This window comes from Uranotaenia lowii, chromosome 1 (assembly GCF_029784155.1).
Source record: "Uranotaenia lowii strain MFRU-FL chromosome 1, ASM2978415v1, whole genome shotgun sequence".
Taxonomy (NCBI): domain Eukaryota; kingdom Metazoa; phylum Arthropoda; class Insecta; order Diptera; family Culicidae; genus Uranotaenia; species Uranotaenia lowii.
In genome coordinates this window covers 186,890,921-186,911,570 of record NC_073691.1, presented here as the reverse complement: position 1 = coordinate 186,911,570, position 20,650 = coordinate 186,890,921, and the positions used below count along the sequence as shown (strand labels likewise).

Here is a 20,650-nt window from a genome sequence, read left to right as displayed (position 1 = left end):
ACTACGCTCTGGATGCTCGTTATGCTCTTAGCTCCCCTAATTATTGTTTCATTGTTCATTGAGTTTAAAGAAAACTGATTCTACTGTTGATATGCACCATTTTGAAAATTTTCGTTTTTTGTCTTGAAAACCTCCCATCATTCAAAGTTCGAATGTTTCATTTAAATTCAACCAACTGCGAACCGAAGCTGGGCAGAATCCGTCTAGGAAATCTTTGACCGCGCGCGTTGTTGGCAGTACTCTTAACAATTCCCAAGATATGCATCTGCCCGCCCTCCTCGAAGTGAGGTTGGAGTTAGTTGTAGAAGTTCGGGCCAGCCACTTCCCATGTAGCTGCTAGCAGGTGGTCGTATAATGATGGTTGCTTGCGGATCTAACATACTCCACGGTCCACGATCGCAGTGGCAAGTAGGAAAAGGCAGAAGAAACGAAAAACCATGAATTTACTACGGCCGCCACCGGACAGAAACGTTCCTACAAGGAAATCATCTTCGCCAATGAAAGAAACCCAACCTGTCAGATACTTTTCATGTCAATCAAGTAGAGCTTTGTGTGTCATTCAAAAAAAAACAATCCCGTGAGATGGGGAGGGAGATGTGGGGTTTGACGGTTTGATGGAATGCTGGAATCAGATGTATAGGTATCACACCGGGTTGTTTCTGAAACGAGAATTTTTCGATTATTCATCTTGGCGGTTGTTGTTGTTATTGTTTTTGTTTCTTGAATGGAGTAGAGGAGGGTTTCTGATTGGGGAGTTCTTCTTGGTGGGGGTACGTTTAGTCACTAGATATCCGCCACGACAGGTTTCCGTTTATCACAAACACGCGCTGATATCTTCTGTCACATGTCTGTCAAGTATTGTTTGTTTATTTTTCCGCTGAGTTTTGGAACATTGGAAAATTCTGCGGCATGGACTATATTTGCAACATTCCGCAAAATGTACTGTATACTATCATTTTCTAGCAGTTTGTTTGCACTCGAACAGAAGATCATTTATATTCATTCCAATCTCTATTTTTGTTTGGTTTATTCCAGCGAACGGAACCTACCAGCCCGGGATGGAACCGAAACGGCAACGGACCGCCTACACCCGGCACCAGATCTTGGAGCTGGAGAAGGAGTTCCACTACAATCGGTATCTGACGCGGCGCCGCCGGATAGAGATTGCCCACACACTGGTGCTGTCGGAGCGGCAGATTAAAATATGGTTCCAGAACCGGCGGATGAAGTGGAAGAAAGATAACAAACTGCCCAACACGAAGAACGTGCGGAAGAAGAACGCCAACGGGGGCACGGCCGATCCGGGGGGCAAGGGCACCGGGAAGAAGGGAAATGGAGGTGGGGGAGGTCGCAAGAGACAACAGCAGCAGCAGCAACAATCTGGCGGCTTATCGGCGGCGCAGGCCAAGAAGCATCAGCTCAACCTGCAAAACGAAGTGAGTATCCATGTAGTTGGGAAGTTTTCTTGGCGTTCTTGTAGTTCTCTTGTGTTCGGGCTTTTGTGGGATGGGTGGCCTTTCGAATCGATTGATATCGAGACAAATGGGAAACATCAAAAGAATGGATTGAAATTTTTAATCTCCAAGCAGTTATTAAAGGTTGAACAGTGTAAAGGTGGTCCGAATTCCGAAAATAAATGAACTAACAGCTAACTTTGACATTACTTCTGCTGAACGTTTGAAAATCAATGAACCATTCCACGAAAAGTGTGCACAACAAATTGAAAAATCTTTTACGACATTCGTCTTACAATTTTATACAGACGTGTCCAAAATGACGTGTAGATTTATTCAGTCATATATAAAGAATTTTTTTTTTAAATAATATACACTATTCACTATTTAGATTCCACCCCCTAAAATTGATCCATTAGACAAAATAATGAACTGTACAAAATTTCACTAAAATTGGATAACTCAAAGGCAATCTTGAAAAGCTTTGAAGTTGAAAAATTTATGAAAAAATGGTAAAAGTTTCCACCAAAAATCATAAATAATTCTGACTACACTGTATACCATTTGCTAGCTCATTTCAATTAAGGTTTTAAGTCCGAGAATGATTTCTTAGAAGGCAACAAGTCGTTTTGAACTAAGCGCAAAAAGTTATAGTTCCATCAAATCATATTTTTCTATACATTTTGTCTGAGCAATATGTAGGAGAGAGTGGGTCACTTTATTTTTTTGCTTCATAACTCCTTTATTTTAAAAGATAAAAAGAAAAAATCAATGAACAGGTTTTCCACATTTCTAAGGTATCATTAGGATTTTTTATTTTTAAATACATTAATTTCCCGAGTTCTGACTGTTTAAAAAAAAATTTTTTTTTGGATTTTGAAAAACTGTGGGAAAACGTGGGCCACCTAATCCAAATTGACTAGATAACTTGCAAAGTTTATGAGTTGACCCAAAACTTAAATTTCACAATTCATTTAGTTATTTCAAAGCAATTTAAGATAGAGAAACAAAAAAGAGGTTTGTGTATGATCGAATAGTTCCTAAAACCTGGCTCGCGAACGTTTCGGCAAAATTCCTTATAAAGGATTTATGTTCGTCTCTATCGCATAAGAAAAAATGGACAAAAAAATTTTCATGACTCTTAATTTGGCATAAGAAAACTTTACAGATCCCAAGCAACCAAAAGTCACATATTTACTTGAATGAAGGCATTGAAAGTCACATATTGGCTGACAAAGAGAATCAACTGCCTAATTCTCTTTTGTGAACTTTATGTACTCATTAATGAACTTAAAAGTTGCAAAAGTGATCAATATGTACGTTGTATGTGACTTGTTTTGCCCAATTCCCATTAGTGATCTATATGTACTCATTAACGAACTTGAAAGTTGCAAAAGTGATTTATACGTACGTTATACGGGACTTAAGTCACTTAAAGGGCACAAAAGTGCTCAAAACGGGATTTGGTAAGTCACAAAAAGTGCATTGATGTGCTTTCAAAATTAAATCACCACTTCGAGTTTTAGTTTCCGTTAGAATAACATCTAGTCGTGGTCTTGTGGTAGCGTGTTCGATTCTCACCACGAAGGTCGGGGTTCGATCCCCAAGCCGGGCAAGTTTTTTTTCAATAAGAAATTTGGTAATTGAGTGACCATTCTGATGCGATATATGTAGGAAATGTAGGAAAGAAGCAATTGAGCAATTTGTCGAGTTTGGAATCCGACACGTGGCATCATGGCGGCACCATAGAACATAGTTAATAATCAAGAGAAGGTGATATGAACCGAAGCCAAGGGTGCAGTTGAGATAGAGAGAGATTTTTTGCTCATTTTGCGATTTTTTGGAAGCTGAATTAAAAGGCCGCTGGAAGCTGAAGAGATCATTAAGACTTGTTTTGGAACTTGAAAGCATCAATAAGAACTTAAATTTTGAGCTGCAGAGAACGTTCTTCATATCAATGATGGGGCTGAGTAAGCGTTTTTGTACCTATTTTATGAGATTTTTTTTTTTTTTGCTTGGGTTAATAACGTATTTTAAGTTCTGAATGTGTAAAAAAACACCAAATTATAGGTGCCTCAAGATACCCCACAAAATGTGGCCCACGATTCTCCACGAATAATGATTTGCAAATTGGTTGCGTTTGTGTGACTTATTGATGTTTCATCAAAAATTACTTTTTCACGTGGAAGAACATGACAAAACTAAGATCGTAAGCGTATGAGCATATTTTTGTTATGAACTTTAGGTCTCCCACAGATACAATTTTGCGGGTGCTTGTTTATACATTTTTCTAGGCTTGTTAAAGAAAAAAAAACATATGCTACGTACAGAAGTCAACAAAATATAGAAAAACATGTTTACGCAAAGCGACGACGATGACAGTTGGATTGAGATATTTATCTCAACACATAGCTGAGATACTAAGAGTGGCCCACGTTACCCCACTCATAAAGGAGGCAATGGATGTATGGGAAAAAATCGTGGTCGAATTTTACTAACCGACCAAATACATGTTGTATATTGGCCCAAAAAAAATGACCTGTACGAAATTTCAGCTCAATCGAACTTCATTTCAGGGTGCCTCAAGGCGCTCAAAGTTTCGATTTTGGACCCTCAAAATCACCAAAGAGGGAATCAATGGTAATCGTATAAATCGAAATTATAATTTTGGCGTCAAACTACTTAAAAATGCATAAAACTTAAAAAAACTATTTTGTCAAAAATTGATTTCATAACTTAAAAAATCACGTAAGGGGGATCAAAGGAAATCGAGAGAATCAAAATTTTAATTTTGATACCAAATGACTTAAAAATGCAAACATCAAGATGTGGTGTTATCTCGAAAAACAAAATTTGCCAAAAATCGACTTTCTGGGACTTAGTCGGTTTAGCCCCCAAAAAGTCGATTTTTGGCCTTACATTTTTTTTTCGAGATAATACCACATTTCATGCATTTTCAAGTCATTTGGCATCAAAACTAAAATTTCGATTTTCTCGATTTCTTTTAGTTTCCTTCTTGTGATTTTTGAAATTTTGTAGCCAATTTTTGAGAGAACAGATGATTTTCGAGGGTCCAAAAACCAAAACTTTGAGCGCCTTGAGGCACCCCTAAGTCAAGTCTGATTGAGCTGAAATTTTGCACAGGTCGGTTTTTTGGGCCAATCTACAAAGTGTATTGCTCATTATTGTGCATCTTCTACATATATAAAAATAATAGTTTTCTGTTCGCTAGAGACTCGAAAACTACTGAACCGATCAATGTGAAATATGTGGTATGTAAGAGTCTTTGGCGTTGTAGCTGGTTTTTAAAATACTTTCAAACTGCTCCGACTCAAAGGAGCGGGGCCTAAAAATAGGACACAATACGAACAATTTCCGGAAACTACTAAACCGATCAACGTGAAATTTGGTATGCAGCCGTTTTCAGGACCGGAAATGGTTTCTATAGGACTTTCAAACCCCTGCCAAATCCAAAAAAGTGGCCTCCCATACAAAATTAACAAATATTGGACAATTTTTGAAAGATTTTTGGGAAAAATTGATAAACTTGAGCGTTTTGACATAATGAGATGATTTATTGGATTGTCTAATAAGTTTTTACTAAATTAGATGCTATAGTTTTTTGATAGACGCTTCTCACTTTAATAAATGAAGACTCTCATCTATATAAATAGAAATGAATGTCTGTCTTTCTGATCCCTATAGACTCAGAAACTACTGGGTTGCTCAACGTGAAATTTGACATATGACCGTTTCCAGGACCGGGAATGGTTTCTATAATAGTTTTAGAACCCTCAGACTTGAGGAGGGGGGAGGGTGGCTCCCTTACAAAAATAACATAATATATGACACAATCTTATTTTTTTGAAGTGGTTTTAATAAAACTTGTTACACAAACATATTTGAACATTAAAAATGATTAATTATGTTGGATGACATTTTTCGTTACATTTCGATGAATAATTATATTAAAAATTCCTTTGTTGGAAAAAAGGGAGCAGAAGGTCCCTTACAAATTTATTGTAAAATGTTAGAGAATTCGAACGATTTTCAAACGATTTTGCTCAAATTTGGGACGTTATGAAGTTTCCAATGTCATGAGATTATTTAAAGAAATGTTCAACCGTTTTTGTAAAGGGGGGTTCCTATACAAAATAAACAGAAATATTATAAAATTCGAAAAATATTTGAAAATTTTTTGATAACAATTTATAAATATAAAGGTTTTGACATCATGAGGTGATTTACTGATTTGGCAATCAATTTTTGCCGAAATTAAATGATATATTGTACTGAAAGACTCTTCCTTTTTTAATCAATTAGAGTTCTCGTATGAAATAAATGTAACAAACAATCAACATGAGGCACTACACTAATCGAAAACTTTTTTGAGTGATATTCATCGATATTGCTATTAAACCCGTTTTGACATAGTTAGATGATTTGTAGTTTTGAAAAACCTCTCCTATTTTTTGAAAAGGGAGGGTTGCATCCTAAACAATTCAATGGCAGAATTTGTTCCTTATATAATTTTTTGCATATAGCATGGTATTTGGGATCAAGAAACATTTCTTTGTTGATTTGTGACCCCTCCCTTCTTTTAAAGAGATGGGAAATGGGGAGGTGGGCTCTCATAATTTTTTATGCATAACTTGAGAACAAATCGAGCAAATAAAATCAAATTTTGAATGGGAATGTAAATACATCGAAACGAGAAATGTCTCTTTGATTGTTTATGATGCCACCCCTTATTCTTCTATAGGGGAAATGGAGAAAGAGAAGGGGGCTCTTATGCTATTTTTTATATAACTCGAAAGCTGATTAAGCAAATGGATCCTAAGTTTGCAGGGGAGGATATTTGAATACTAGAAATATTTTTATGATAATTTTAATTACTTGTATGAAAAAGAATGGCATGGTTTATTGTTTGAGACCCTTTCATCTATTCAGAGGGGCGATTAAAATAAAAAAAGACTCTTACAATTTCTGCCTCTCTCTTACTTCTCCCTTTTTTAAAGGGGAGACAAGAGAAGGAGAGGGGCATTTTTACATTTTTTTCGCATAGCTTAAAAAACTAATGACGCAAGTAAAGCCAAATGATGCATGTAATGTTATTTAGTTACAAAAATTGTTCTATGGTAATTGTAAACCTGCTTTACGTTTGACGGGAGAGAGGAGGATAAATCCATACAAGTTACACATTCATTTTTGCCTACTAACGAATCAAATAAAGGCAGGTTCAAAGTCAGACAAAGACACCAAGTCAGTTAAGTACCAAATAAATGGAAAAGTTACCTAATAAAATACACAATTAATAGTAAACCAACAGGTAAAATAAACGAGCATGAAAAAAAGTGGGAGAGGAGGTTAAAGCTTATGACAAAAAAATCTCAGGTCGTGACCGAGATTCGAACTATACCACTCCGTTTTCGCGCTCTGACTTCTAACCACGAGCCCAACTCCACAGATGGAGTGATACCACCTTCATACAGTGGTGTTGGAAAAGATAGCTGTGCAACTCAGTTCTACGAAAAAATGTTGTTAATCCATCTAAATTTGAATTATCAAAATCTAATATGGGTGTGGGCAATAAATAATGAAGAATATTATGAAATTGTTTTTTGAATGGTTGTGCATTTCTTGACAGTTTTGTGGAAAAAACATTTTTTGGCGATCCTCGAAAAAATAGCATCACAAAACAAAAACTCGAAAAGAGAACCGAAAACGATATTATTTCTAAATTTTTTAATACAATCTTTGAAAAAAGTACGAGAATGGTTGAAAAAACTGTTGAATTCAGCAATTCACTTAGGTAACACCGATAGTTTTATTAGACTCCAGAACCTCTTATAAAAACAAACATTTGTCTAGTAGCCTGCAATAGAACTTTAAATGTACCTTGGGCAACACAGGTTTCAGTGGTGGAATAGCGTTAATCTTTATTTGCTATCTCAGTAAGGTCCTTACAAAGCTACACTGCCCCTACTTTCATAACAGTCCCATATGCAAAAACAAGCAAGCGAGAAAATCAGCTTTTTCTGTTTTGGAATATATTTTTTATTATGACCATTACTTTCAGCATAAACGAAAATTGTTTTATGGAATGTGTTCTAGGTTGTCAAAATAAATCGTAAGACCTGAAATTTTAGAAATTAGGCCATCAGTAACGTCGGGAGCACCATTTTATTCGTTATGGGACTATGCTAACATTGTTTGTGATAAATTTTGGTTTTGTGAAAGAAAATACCAAGAATACATGGATCACGATGATTTCCATATAAACATCCGTCCAAAAAAGAATGAAATCGTCTGCTGGGCGATAATGAACCTCATTTTCAACCCGGCACCATTTTTGTTCACGTTCATCGATTTTGACGAAACTTGGCCTGGTATTAGATCAAACATTTTCACATCTTTTGACCAAATTTCAAGATTTTTCAATGAAAATGGTCAAAGATACAGCAAATTTAGTGAAGCAACTCCAAATTTCCCTTTTTTACGGGAATAGCTGTATCTTTGTTTCCCGTCAATGTAAAGACTTCAAATTTTGTGGAGTTTTAGTTGGATAGTTGAACTAGATTGTGTGAAATTTTCATAAAAAAATATCAACCGAGAAAGAAATGGCAGCTTGTCAAAGTTGGAAGTGGGTGCGCAGCTTCAAGCGATTTCATTCTTTTTTGAACGCAACTGTAAATCATATGTTGAATTTGACAAAAGTAAAGCAAAAATTTTCTGAAAACTAGGTATTCTACTCTTTTATTTTGTGTTCCTTTTTTCAGTGCCTCCGCACCGAGAGCAGCCTGGACAGTATGACGGACCTGCACAACTCCCTCAACGGACCCTCTAACAACAATAATAACAACAATAGTGGCCTCCCGGGGGTACATCCGTTCATCACCGCCTCGGACGTAACCGGAGTGTTGCCCGTGGGCGGTAGCTCGAATGGTGGTGGTCCGGGCAATAACATCAACAACAATAATAATCACAACAACAATGCCGCCGGTCAAGATATGACAGCTCACGGTCAGCAATCTCTGTTGAGCTCGGACCTTACCCATTCCATCACCATCAAAAGTGACTACGATCTTACGACTCTGTAGAGGACCACAACTCAACGAGAAGCTACTAGCTACACTAGAACTCTAAGTAGGCGATGAATATTCCCATCTCTGGTATTATGTATTGCTCATTTATTTCTGAAAGCCCCAACGGTCACTAAAGCGTGAAGGCGAATAAAAAAGGCGAGGCTAGCTTCGATGGTATTTTTTTGTACAGACGGTGTTTCCAATTCAGTTGAGTTGAGATCCTCAATAATTGATAATCTGTTCTATGGTTCGCATGATTGATCGATTTCCAAATTTTTCTTTTGGTTTTAGAAAGATTAGTACCTTATAATAAATAGTATACTCACACCAGCAACTAACACTAAACGTAAGAAATCTCTTATCTGTAATTAATTTGGTAACAGTGAAAACGGTTTCAACCCTGATTGGAACCCTCTTTCAATGATACACACAATTCGGATGAAACAGTGATGTAGTATTTAAGGAAGGAATTAATCAAAACAAATAGTTCTGTAAATAGCGCTGTACAAATGAGAATAACTTTAACTACACACAAAGAACGAACAAATAAATTTAATAAAGAAAAAAAAACACTTCAATATAGCCATAAACGAAATAATAGGTTTTGTGCCATTGGTTGTTTAAGTCATATTTGTTTACATTTCAAAAAGAAAAAATAAACAGATGTAATTCGGTTTGCCATTTTTTTTTTTGTCTTCACAAAATCACAGTTTTCGCAAGAAATCATATGCAAACAATGTTTGTGACTAGGTATATCTTGAGGTTTTAGCAAGTTAAGATTTATGGAATAAAAATAAAAACGAAACACTCGTATGAAGTCGTCAGCCGAATGCGTTTCGTTCATTCTGAGATATCACCTTGTTCCGCTCACCGTCAATTTCAAAAACAATACCAGGAATTTGTGTCCGGTAGTCCACTTCCAAGAGCCAGCCCTAATCCAATAATGCTACCGAAAAGTCAACCGGTAAACTCATAAATAAATAAAGGATAATTCGCTCTAGGGAATTGTTCGGACAGCTCTCGGCTCCTATTGGTCCGGATCGAAACGGGTAGAACAGAAAGTTGACTTGGTCGGCATGCGCTCCGTCGTAAAGGGATTACCAGCCGTCTTCTTGCTGCGAAAACATTAAACTTGGCGAAATCTGTCGAAAGTCAGCAGGTATCCTTGCCGAAAATGGACATAGTGGACACTCATATCGGGGCTGATGCGACGACAGAAAGGATTAAAAAGTTAATCCTGTTAAAATTTTTGAAAACCCTACTATGAGCTGCGCCGCCCGGCCGATCGGCTAGAATAGATCTGCTTCAAGGTTTGTTTGCAGTATCATCCTCCGTTCTCTGAGGACACCGCTGGATATTATCCGGGAAGAGTAGCATTCAAATGAGGATAATCGGCACAAAAGAAAGGGTGCTTAGCCGGTTTTGCTACCGTAAGTATGCTTCGATTCAAGTAGTTTCCAGGATGAGATCAATGAAAAGTTGAACCATAGATTGATATTTTTGTAGATTTTGTTACAGTATTATTTCAACATCGGTTCTTCCACTTCTGCTAATTTAAATTGAGTAAATACGTTTGATTTATAAATAACGATTGGTAGAAAAATAATCAATATTTTCGCTGATGTGATCGATTCGGTATCGAATTTTGAATACGATGATTATTTCCTGCTTGATTCCAAGGGAGTTTTATATCTTTTTTTATGATCATAAGAGCCCTTTTCCATGAGGCTGATTGCATTATAGTACATACGCTTAAAACATTACAATACATTACAGTAAATTTCAATTTATTGCAGCACATAACAATACATCAAATTCCATCACAATACATTCCAATTCATCACAATACATTGCAATACATTTTAAAAACATTACATAACTTTATAATACTTTGCAATACATAATAATACATTTCAATACATTAAAATACATTACAATAAATTACAATAAAATACATTGCATTTTCAATTTACAAAACATTACAATACATTAAAATATCGTTGAACACATTACAATACATAACAGTGCACTACAATCTATTTCAGTGCAATAGGGACAAAAACTGTAAACACTAATTTGCCCACCTTTAGCAAATGAAAACAGATTTCATCTTTCTCCTGAAGCAATAATATGTTTCAACTTTGTCACTGTTTCTCCCATCTTGCCTGTTTTAGAAAAAACAAAAATTCCAAAAACACTTAGTAAGTGTTGATTGAAGATCCTACACATTCTTGTGCCAATTTGCGGACAGCCACACCCATAGAAGAGGTTGCAAAAATCCAATGCCTATTTAGCAAATCTCTGTGCCGATAATGCGCTGAAATGTGCACTGTGCCGAAGATGATATGTTTGAAAAACCGTAACTGGCATAAGGACTCGGCTTCCAACTAAAATGATGCATGACCACTACATTGAAGCGAAACAAGAAAAACATTTTATGGGATTTCTTTCCTATTGGATAATTCACCCCAGAAACAAGGAAAAAAAACTACAGCGCCCGTAGGGAGAGTTGAACTCAAATCACCAATTATATCGTCTTGCCAGTCCGACATCCTAACCAGTGTACTATTTTGAGCTTCATGCAGGACGAGGGATATTTGTCATAGGCTTTCTGCTACCGAACAATCACAAAAAATCGCACAAAGGTGGCTTCCCGGCGTTTGGCCGCCTTTCAAGGTAGTCCTTTGTCTTGCGATGGAAACGGGAAAGGGAACGGGAGTGAAGGAACGGGAAACCCATTGAATGAGAACTGTGCTTTGCTTACTGCCTGCTATTACATACACACGCTACATATACACAGCTGCTAAAGCCGGGCAGCTTGGCCGTTGGTTGTTTGCCGGTGAATTGAAGGAATGTTTTTGTTGTTGCTTTTGCTACATACACACGCACAGTGCTCGGTTGGCTGGCTGCCTGGTGTTGGCCGGTATTTATTTCCATCCTTCTTCGTCTTGTGATGCGATAGGGAGGGACGTGAAAGCGTTTTTATTTTGTTTCTTTCAGACATACGCAATTCGGTTAACTTGTGAGATTAATGCCGGTGGGAGCAAATCGAATCAGCACCGATCGCGTTATCTTCTTGTACCAATGATGCTATGTAATTGACTACACGCCATTGGCACAGAGGCTGAATTTTGGGTGCAGTAGCGAAATTCAATCGAAAACATTTTTTTTTTTGGACTTTTTTGACCTAGTCACTAAGTAATTTTGTACTTGAAGGTTTCCGTAAATAAAAAATCACAATTCCAGTTTAAAAAAAAGTAGGTACCATGGTTCAACAAAACGCACTCATTTAGCCACGCGCAGCACAAGGAAACCATTTATCTCGAGCGAAACTCTTCATCGTTTGCGTTCTGGCCAGCGATGCCAGACATACCGATTTTCCGGTGTTAATTCCGATTTTTGACGAAAATTTTGACCTGTATATACCGAATATCGATTTTTTGCAAAAGATTTTGGAAAAACTCGTTCAGAAAGAAAAAAATATTTCCAAAGCATAACTAAAACTATCGTTATTATAATTTATTTTTTTTAATTTCGAACTAATCCTAGCACTTTATTAGCCAGCAAGAGTCAGCGTAGTCGATAGATCTTTGTTTTCTATGCCAACTGTCTTAGAATCATCTTGATCATCGAATAACTTGGTAGAGTAGAGATAATAACCAGGGTTGGTCGGCTCTTCTCAAACAACAAAGAGCTGGGAGAAAACAACACTGTTTTCAGTTCGGCTTCCGAGTGTAATCCTCTTCCGCCAATCGTGCTCCACTCGTTACCCGAGTTTACACGAGCTGTAAGTGACTCGGACGGCAAGTGTGAGAGCATTCGCATCTGAGTGGGAGAAAGAGAATTCTTAACAAAGAGCGCCCCGTGTTTCATTCATACACCTCAGAGTAAATGAAGAAAAAAATTATTTAGACTACCACCACACAACGTAGAAAAAATAACAACAATTTCTCCCCGCTACCATGCCCACTGCTGTTAGCTGTTTTGGATTCTTTTTTCTTGCAAAAGGTAGCGTTCGAAGAAGAGGTGCCAGGTGGTTTAGTAAAAAAAATCCGGACACCTCGAAGAACAAAAAAGAGGATTTTTCAGAACACCAGTAAATAGAAGGAAATAAAATGCAGCTCTTCTTAAATTGCATAAATTAAGGCGAAATAACGGTGCAGTATGCGCCTTAATTTATACAACAGAAGAGATGAGAAGTTAGGTGGCTTGTAGTTCATATCGAAAATCAAAACCAATTGCAATTAAGATCAGGACGGCTTCTAGAAAATCAGGACACCTCTGGGACCTTTGATTTGGAAAGCAGCATCTTTTCTCGTGAACGTACCAAGAATAAACTGAGTTAGCTCTGAGATTTCTCCTCAACACAATGCGCAACAGATTCTTTCGGAGAAGGGAATTCTCTTCATCAGCGGATGTGAATGCTCTCGCTCATTCTTATGTGTTGACAATCTCACTCTTGATTTCAGTGCGATTTATCTCTCCCCGCACAAATTGGGGGAGCAGACGAAAAAAATTGCACTCTCTTTCACTGGACAAGCCGATCCGAGGAGTTTTGCCACCCATGATAATAACAGTTCAAGGCGTTTAAATATCATATCTTGAAGATGTATGTAGAAAACTTTGGAACCAAAATAAGAACACGCTTGTGATAAAAAGCATTAGTCAACAAAATTTAAAAAAAAATCAGAGATGCAAAGAATATAGGAGCTAATGATTATTAATTTTGAAGTGCTGATTCCATACATTCATTTAGTTTGTTTATTGTCTGCTCTTGTTTTCGAAATAATTCTTGAAAATAGGTAAAAATTCATTCAATAAATTATTACACTTCTTTGGCAAAGCTAAAAAAATAACGGTTTTCAATTAATTATCAACATTCCCGAAGATCACTAGGTTATTTGATTTCTGATCAAAAGGTTGGTAAAATTTTTATTTCATTATTTTTTTCGAAAAATGAACAAAGAGGATAATTTGACAAAATTTTAGAGAAATTTTATGCTAAATAGAATTTTTGATATTTTTTATATCATAAGTAAAATCGTTTTACAGTCTTCAACAAAGTCGTTTAATGAGTTAATATCCAATTCCGAATACTCAATCTTTAAGTTTCTATGTAGGTTTATTAGTTAAATAGTTAATTAGTTAATTAGTCAAAGATCAATTTTACCCAATACTTACCTGTTTCGAAATTAGAGGTGATAGACAAAATCTAACTAATGTTTCGAGTTCAGGACGCCAAAATCTTCCAAAACCAATTATTAAAACATAAGCAACATTCTTGGTCTCCTTTGTAGTATTCAATATATAGAATTAAATAGCATTAAAATGTTGAATGATGTATTGCTTGTAGTGAATAACACAATAAAGCCGCAACTAACTGTCTCTTTCACATAAAATTGTTTGAAATCGCTAAGCAATTTTTCAATATTTTTACAATGAACTTGGTTTCAAAAACTTCGAGAAAAATCGGTACCTATATGTATACCGATTTTCAGATTTTTTATACCAAATGCCGATTTTTTCGTGCTTGAAAACACCGATTTTAATGTGGCATCACTGGTTCTGGCAGTTGGAGCACTCTCGCGCAAAACAAAAACACGCTCGCTCAATCTTCTCCACACGTTCGCGTCGACGAGTTGCGCTATCCGAAATCTGCGAGAGCGGCCAAGTCAGACACACACGCATGGTTGCCACATGTACAGATTTACCTAGACAGGTACAGATTTTTGAGCTCATTTTTGGTACAGAATCTGTACGTACAGATGACAGATTTTCAAAATTTGGTACAGATTTGTACCATTCGTAAATTCGTACCAATTGTAAATTCGTAATCTATTCTATTCTATTCTAATTTGTTTATTTATAGAGGATTTTAACCAACAATTCGTAATCGTCTGAGTGTTAACACATTGGACGCTATCCTTAGAACGAAAAGTTATTTAAGATTAAACGGTAGGTTGAAAATTTCGTATTAAATATAACGCTCAAAAATCGTTTTAATAAAACTTTGTATAAACATCATGAACGTTAGGAAGTGTTTGTTATGAAAAATATTTTTTAAAGAGAGAAAATAAAAAGGATTAAATGAGCTTCATAAAAAAGTGTTTAACTAAAAAACTGTACTATGTGCAATAAAGTATCTATCTTTTTTTTAGATTAAAAATAAAGATGCAAAATCTTCATATATCAATCTACATTGAATGGAAAACTTTGTTTTCTTTGGTACAGATTTTGGAACAGATTTTTGAGTTTTCGGTGCCGATGAAAAAGATTTTTTCGATGAGCGGTACAGATTTGGATGTGGCAGCACTGCACACACAGCTAGCTCATTGCGCAACCTAACCGAGCGGGAGTGCGAGCGCCACGGCTCACAAAGCAACATTTGTTGCTTCCAGTAGATCTTATAAAAGCAGGTAGAAAAATTTAGCATTAATATACATAGAAATCATACGGGGAGGCTTAAGCTTAAAAAAAAGGTAGAAAGGTAATTGCTGGGGTGATTTTGAAATAAGTCATCACGTTATTTTAATCAAGTGGTTTCTAAGTTGCTTTATTAAAAACTTCAAGTCTTTTTTTATAACCTTTGAAGGTTTTAAAATACTTCCTGTAAATAGTGTGGGTCAAGCCACTGGGAACACATGTATAATTGCACAATATAATTGCCGTGTAAGCCCACCTATCGAGCGCGCATGGATATCAATCGCTATCGCAACGTGCCTCTGGGATACCCACCTGTCGATGAGGCCCGGTATGAATCAGTATTATAACATTCTTCTGACCGAAGGTAGCCGAAATAAAAATCAGTGTTTTTGACAAAAAAAAACATTCAACATTCTGTGATTTCAAGTCAAAAATCTGTGTTGGTTTTCTGTGATACTATATTCATTAATTTCATAGCAAAGTCATGAAAAATTGAGTGCTTTTTACATTTAATTGGACAAAAATCAATTTTCATGTTAACAATTCAAAATAAGAAACCCACAATTCATTTTAACAATTACATATCATTAAAATGTTTCAAAATTCGTACAAAATTTGAAAAATCTGTGAAATCTGTGAGTATTTTTAAAATTCTGTGTTCTGTGACACAGAATATGTGGCAAAAAAGTGCTCAGAACTCAATGAAACTATAGACTTTCTTTGTGATTTCGGTAACTTTGCTCTGACCCCGCTACAATGTGGATTCCACAAAAACAGAAGTACCATCAACCGGGGCAACCTGCAACAATTTTCAACTTCAATGGCTTCTAAAAAAACTTATGTTCACAGTTAATCCTACCTCTTATGCATCAAAAGTTTTAAGGATGATGGGACATCACATAGGCGAAGTAAGAAAAATTATTGGTTTCTTCAGTTATTTTTAATTTTCTTAAAACATGCGATTTTCAACGTCCTTAGAAAATGGGGTCACTTGCAACAAACTTTGTTTTTTTAATGAAAATTCTTATGAACACGTATGGAAATTGATAGTTTTTGATCTATCTGCGATGCCTTAAAGACCATTACGCATGAAAACACCAATTGTAGTAATTTTTTGGTCTGTAAAATCTAATTTTCACATTTTATCTGAAAATAGGGATGCTGCATATATTTAGGGGTTAAATAATACTACAAAACATTCTACAAACTGAAATCATAAAAATAAATGTTTGGATGAATGAAATTTCAATACTTACAAACGCGTGATGCAAAACATTCATATGCCAGCACATGGAAACGAGATTAAAAAGGTGTTTCTTTGATTTGCATTTTGTTGCATTTTACCTCTGACACCTAACTGAATTTTAAAAATATTTATTTAAAAAAATAAAGTGATTGTTTGAAAATTATTTTTACACCAACAGTGTTGGTATAGCATGAGAAAACCGGTAAAAAGTTTGTAGGTAATATTATCAAGCCAATCCGTCGTACTGGGTAAAGTTTTTTTCGGTATCGAAAAATGTTAAAATTTGTACATTTATTGCTCGGTTTTTCAAATTTTATATAAAAATAAAAAAAAAACTTTGAAAAACTAGCATAAGATGCTAGAGAGCGTTTGCTCATCTCTTTTTTCACTATTCGGCAGTCTGAAGTCTTTCAAGTCTTTCAAGTCTTGAAAATTTAAGAATTTAAAAAACTTTTTAATAACTACAATTATATTTTAAACACAATACAATATTGTTGGTAAGTTCATGGTTGATATCATATGTTATCAAAGGCATAATCGAAACATGAATTGCAGTTCTTTGTGTTTTGGTTGGTATTATATGCTATCAAGGTATGATTACTAGCTCAAAAATTTAACCGCAACCTAAAAAAAATTGGTTGGCAGCTCAACACAAGAATATTAAGCACCAGTTCAATATTCCAACCAGTGTTAATCTGCGATAAGCAGTTCTTTTTAATAGAGCCATGGTTCGTTAGTTCTAAGGAACTAATTGAAATAAGCAGCTTTTGGTTGCTCGCCCATTAAATCACAGGCAACATAAGCTTAACCCTTCGTTTCATAAAGTAACAAATTTGCTATAATTAATTTATGAAAAAAAGTGGAAAATCGCATTTTATTTTAATTTTTTTTCTTGATGTACTTATCATTTTCAACGGTTTAAAAAGATTTTTAAGGAAAAATAAAAAATCATGAAATGAAGGGTTAAGGGCGAAGAACAGCAGAAAGACGTTAGTTCGTTCTCTCGTACCAAAAGAACTGTGGTAGTTAAAAAATGCCACAGCACGACTCCGATAAAATAACCATGGTTCGAGAAAGAGCCAGGACTCGCCGCTCAACTCAACTATGGTTAATAAACTGAACGGTCTTTTTTTTTAATTACCAAAGTAATAACAATCAAAATAATTCAGAATCATTTGAATGCATTTAATTTATTTTTTTATTATTTAGTTATTAATTTTTTTAGGAATCATATCGGATTTCGGTCTAATGTACGCTACCAACGTTTCGTTCCAAACAAAATCTTCTTCAAGAAAGGAGAGCCCAAGCAACCAAATGTCACATAAATATTTACTTAAATGAAGGTTTTGAAAATTACATATTGGTTGTCAAAGAAAACAACTGCCCAATCCCGTTGAGTAAACTAAATGTATTCAATAATGAACTTGAAAGTCGCAAAAATGATTTATATGGTCGTTGTAGTCAACTTATTTTGCCCAATTCCCATGAGTGAACTTTATGTACTTATTAATGAACTTGAAAGTTGTAAAAGTACCGTAAATTGGGGGTACTTTGATCACCGGGGTAACTTTGATCAACATGAAATTTTTGCAGATAATCATCATGAACTAAGCAAAAAGTTAAAATATCTGAAAACTGTTTACTACGTTTGAAAGCCTATGAATTTAGTTACGAATAAGCTAAATTTGGTTTTTATTAGAAGATTTTTGATATTCCTAATAATGTTATTTTAAAAACTTAAAATATCTGGTTTTTCGAAGGCTCACAAACAAACATCTCTCCTGATCAAATTCAAGCATTTAAGAGCAAATGGGTTGTTTACTGTGAAAGTTCAACTTTTTTCTTTGTTTAGGTTTAGTTTAAGTGTTATTTTTAAGGTCATTTGGTGATAATGTTTTTATATTGGAAAAAACGGTGTATTTCCATGAGAAACTCCGTATAGTAAAAATGGCTAAGACCCTATCAAATGGTTCAATTTGAAGAAAAAAAAATACATGGGAACAGTGCGAGGATCTAGGGAATTGCATGAAGGTAAAATTTTATTTGTTTTTTAGGCCAAAAAATATTAAGAAATGTTTATAATTTTTACCCCTAGATGTATGCAGCAACATGGTCCATCTTTTGACTATAAATGTTTTTGAAAAAAAAAACGTTGAAAAACTGGGTATAGTCCTAACAGAAATTACTGTTATTAATGTTTATGCTTTGTGTGCTTATTGGCACCATAACAAAATTTTTGAAGATGTTGCGGTACTTAAAAACCACAGTGATCAAAGTCACCCCGAAACTCGAAATCTGGTTTTGTATCAAACATTCAATTATTACCACCAATTTCTTTTGAATTTACTACAATCAATGATCATGTTTGATACTCCTCACCTCAGTAAGGGTTTTAAAATTTTTAGATATTACGAAAAAGCAACCCCTACCAAAATATTCAAAAATGAATGAAAAAAGAGATCAAAGTTCCCCCAGTTTACGGTACCCGAATTTGACGGCAAACAGTGACTTTTTATAGTGGATCAGAATTTCAATTCTGAATTGGATTGTATGGTTCCATTTTGAATTCTGCTAGTTGAATATGTCATGTGAATGTCTATTTTGAATGCCCCAAACTTGTAAATGCCGTGTTGTAAATCTGATTTCGTGAGATTTGAAATTTTCCAATGTTGGTATGTACCTATGTAAGAAACGCGTTCAAAAAAACTATGTCCAAACTATATTTTAAATTTAAATTCTTCCCGATCGAAAATAGTCAAAAAAAAATTGGTCACATCACAAAAGTGTCTTGGCAGCTTGGAACCGATCCCAGTAATACGGCTTCGCCGGAGACTCCGACTTTTCCCATCTTGTTTGACACTATTAATCATCTATCAGGATGGTGTCAGAAAATTTGACGTTACGAAATTTCTTCGCCTCGAGAAAGTGTGTACACTTGCAGCACAATAGGGCCCGGAGAATTGTTCACGCAGATGGAAATGGAAATAGGTACGACGACGTGGTCCCATCAAAAATACACTCTCCCGGCCATCGAATTGGGTTTCCGATTCTCCCGGATTGGACTCGGGCACGGAAGAAGGACACAAAATCCAACCATGGCTAATTTCCAACGTTTCATTTTTTATCTGTGCCAAACTGTCATGGAGTGGGATTGTTCCCGGCATACAAGTCTATCAAATGTAATCCGGGGTTCTTTTGATAGGAAGGTTCTCCTCACACACAAACACACCGGGCACCCCGGTTCAGGACTTTTAAGCTGAGCCATTTCGTTGAAGGAATGAAAGAAATAAATAAAAAAAACTCCCAAAGACGGCAGGAAATTCCACGTAGGAACCTTCAGCACATACACAATGGCCAATCGCTGAATGGCTACACAATTTATACAATTTCGACATTTCCTCGAGACGTCATGTGCTGTCAGAGATATGTTGTAGGAGCCCCTTGATTTTTCCATTTGGCCCCGAACCCAAACTAAGAAGCGAGTCTCGCGCGTTCGTTTGTTGTGAACGAACAGCTACATACCTAACTATTATTCACCCAAGTCCTCGTCGAGATGAAGCTGCGAGAGACTGGGATGGGCCGGCCTTTTCTAGAAAGAAGGTTCACGAGACTGTGGCGCCGAAATTTGTTCTAAAAGGTACAATTTCTAAAACATATCACTAACGAAATGGGCAAAGTTTAAATTTCAAAGTGTTTTGATTAACGATTTTGCTGAAAAGCTAGTTCCTCTATTCGTCACTAGAGGAGCTATCGAGATTAAGGAGTACGCTTCAGGTGTTTAAATAATCCTTTTAGGTAATATTTATTCTTATAACTTAATTTCAGCACCTCAATCGTTTTGTTTTGGTTTTTTTTTTCTAGGTCAGCTGCGAGTAGTCCGAAAAATGTTTCTCTTTTTTACAATTTTTTGTTTAACACAACCCCGACGTTAGACGGGGTTTACTGAAATCGGCATGAAATAAGAGCCAATTTATATTTTAACATGCTTTTTGCACAGGATTATTCCAAATGTGTTAATTTATCAATTCGTAATTATGAAAACTGTTCGACAAGTATTTGTCAAAAACTAAAGCCGAGAACTTGAGTAAACTGGAATTGTACATATTTTTCAAACAATTATCATTTTGATAGCCTCAGAAATGTTTCCATGTGTTTTCCCAATCAAAAAATGAGTGGCAGTTAGGTCTAAGAATTATAACCATTCTAGATGCATTTTTTTGAGAAAAAAAACGCAATAATTAGTTGGGAAGAAGAGATCAAACACAAACCGCGTCAAAAAAAACCACAACAAATCGACTTTTTGTTAAAGTTGAAATACATGTCTCATTTATTTGTGGACAAATTTAAAAAATAACTTTATAAAAATAAAGTTATAAGGCAGTTATAATATATTTCAATATTTTGGAGAAAATTGTTAAAGTGAAAAACAACTGCAACCGAAA

General features: G+C 35.5%; 2 protein-coding genes across 2 annotated transcripts in view; one reads left to right on the top strand and one right to left on the bottom strand.

Moving 5' to 3' along the window:
- Window positions 1-9,352, top strand: part of LOC129740154 (homeotic protein deformed-like) — a 50,193-nt gene extending 40,841 nt beyond the window's left edge. The window contains exons 4-5 of the mRNA XM_055731767.1: window positions 1,036-1,436; window positions 8,234-9,352. Of these exons, the coding sequence (XP_055587742.1) occupies window positions 1,036-1,436; window positions 8,234-8,554 (722 nt within the window). The 3' untranslated portion in view covers window positions 8,555-9,352. The remainder of the gene's footprint in view (window positions 1-1,035; window positions 1,437-8,233) is intronic.
- Window positions 1-20,650, bottom strand: part of LOC129740147 (homeotic protein proboscipedia) — a 280,261-nt gene that overhangs the window by 85,848 nt on the left and 173,763 nt on the right. The window lies entirely within an intron of this gene.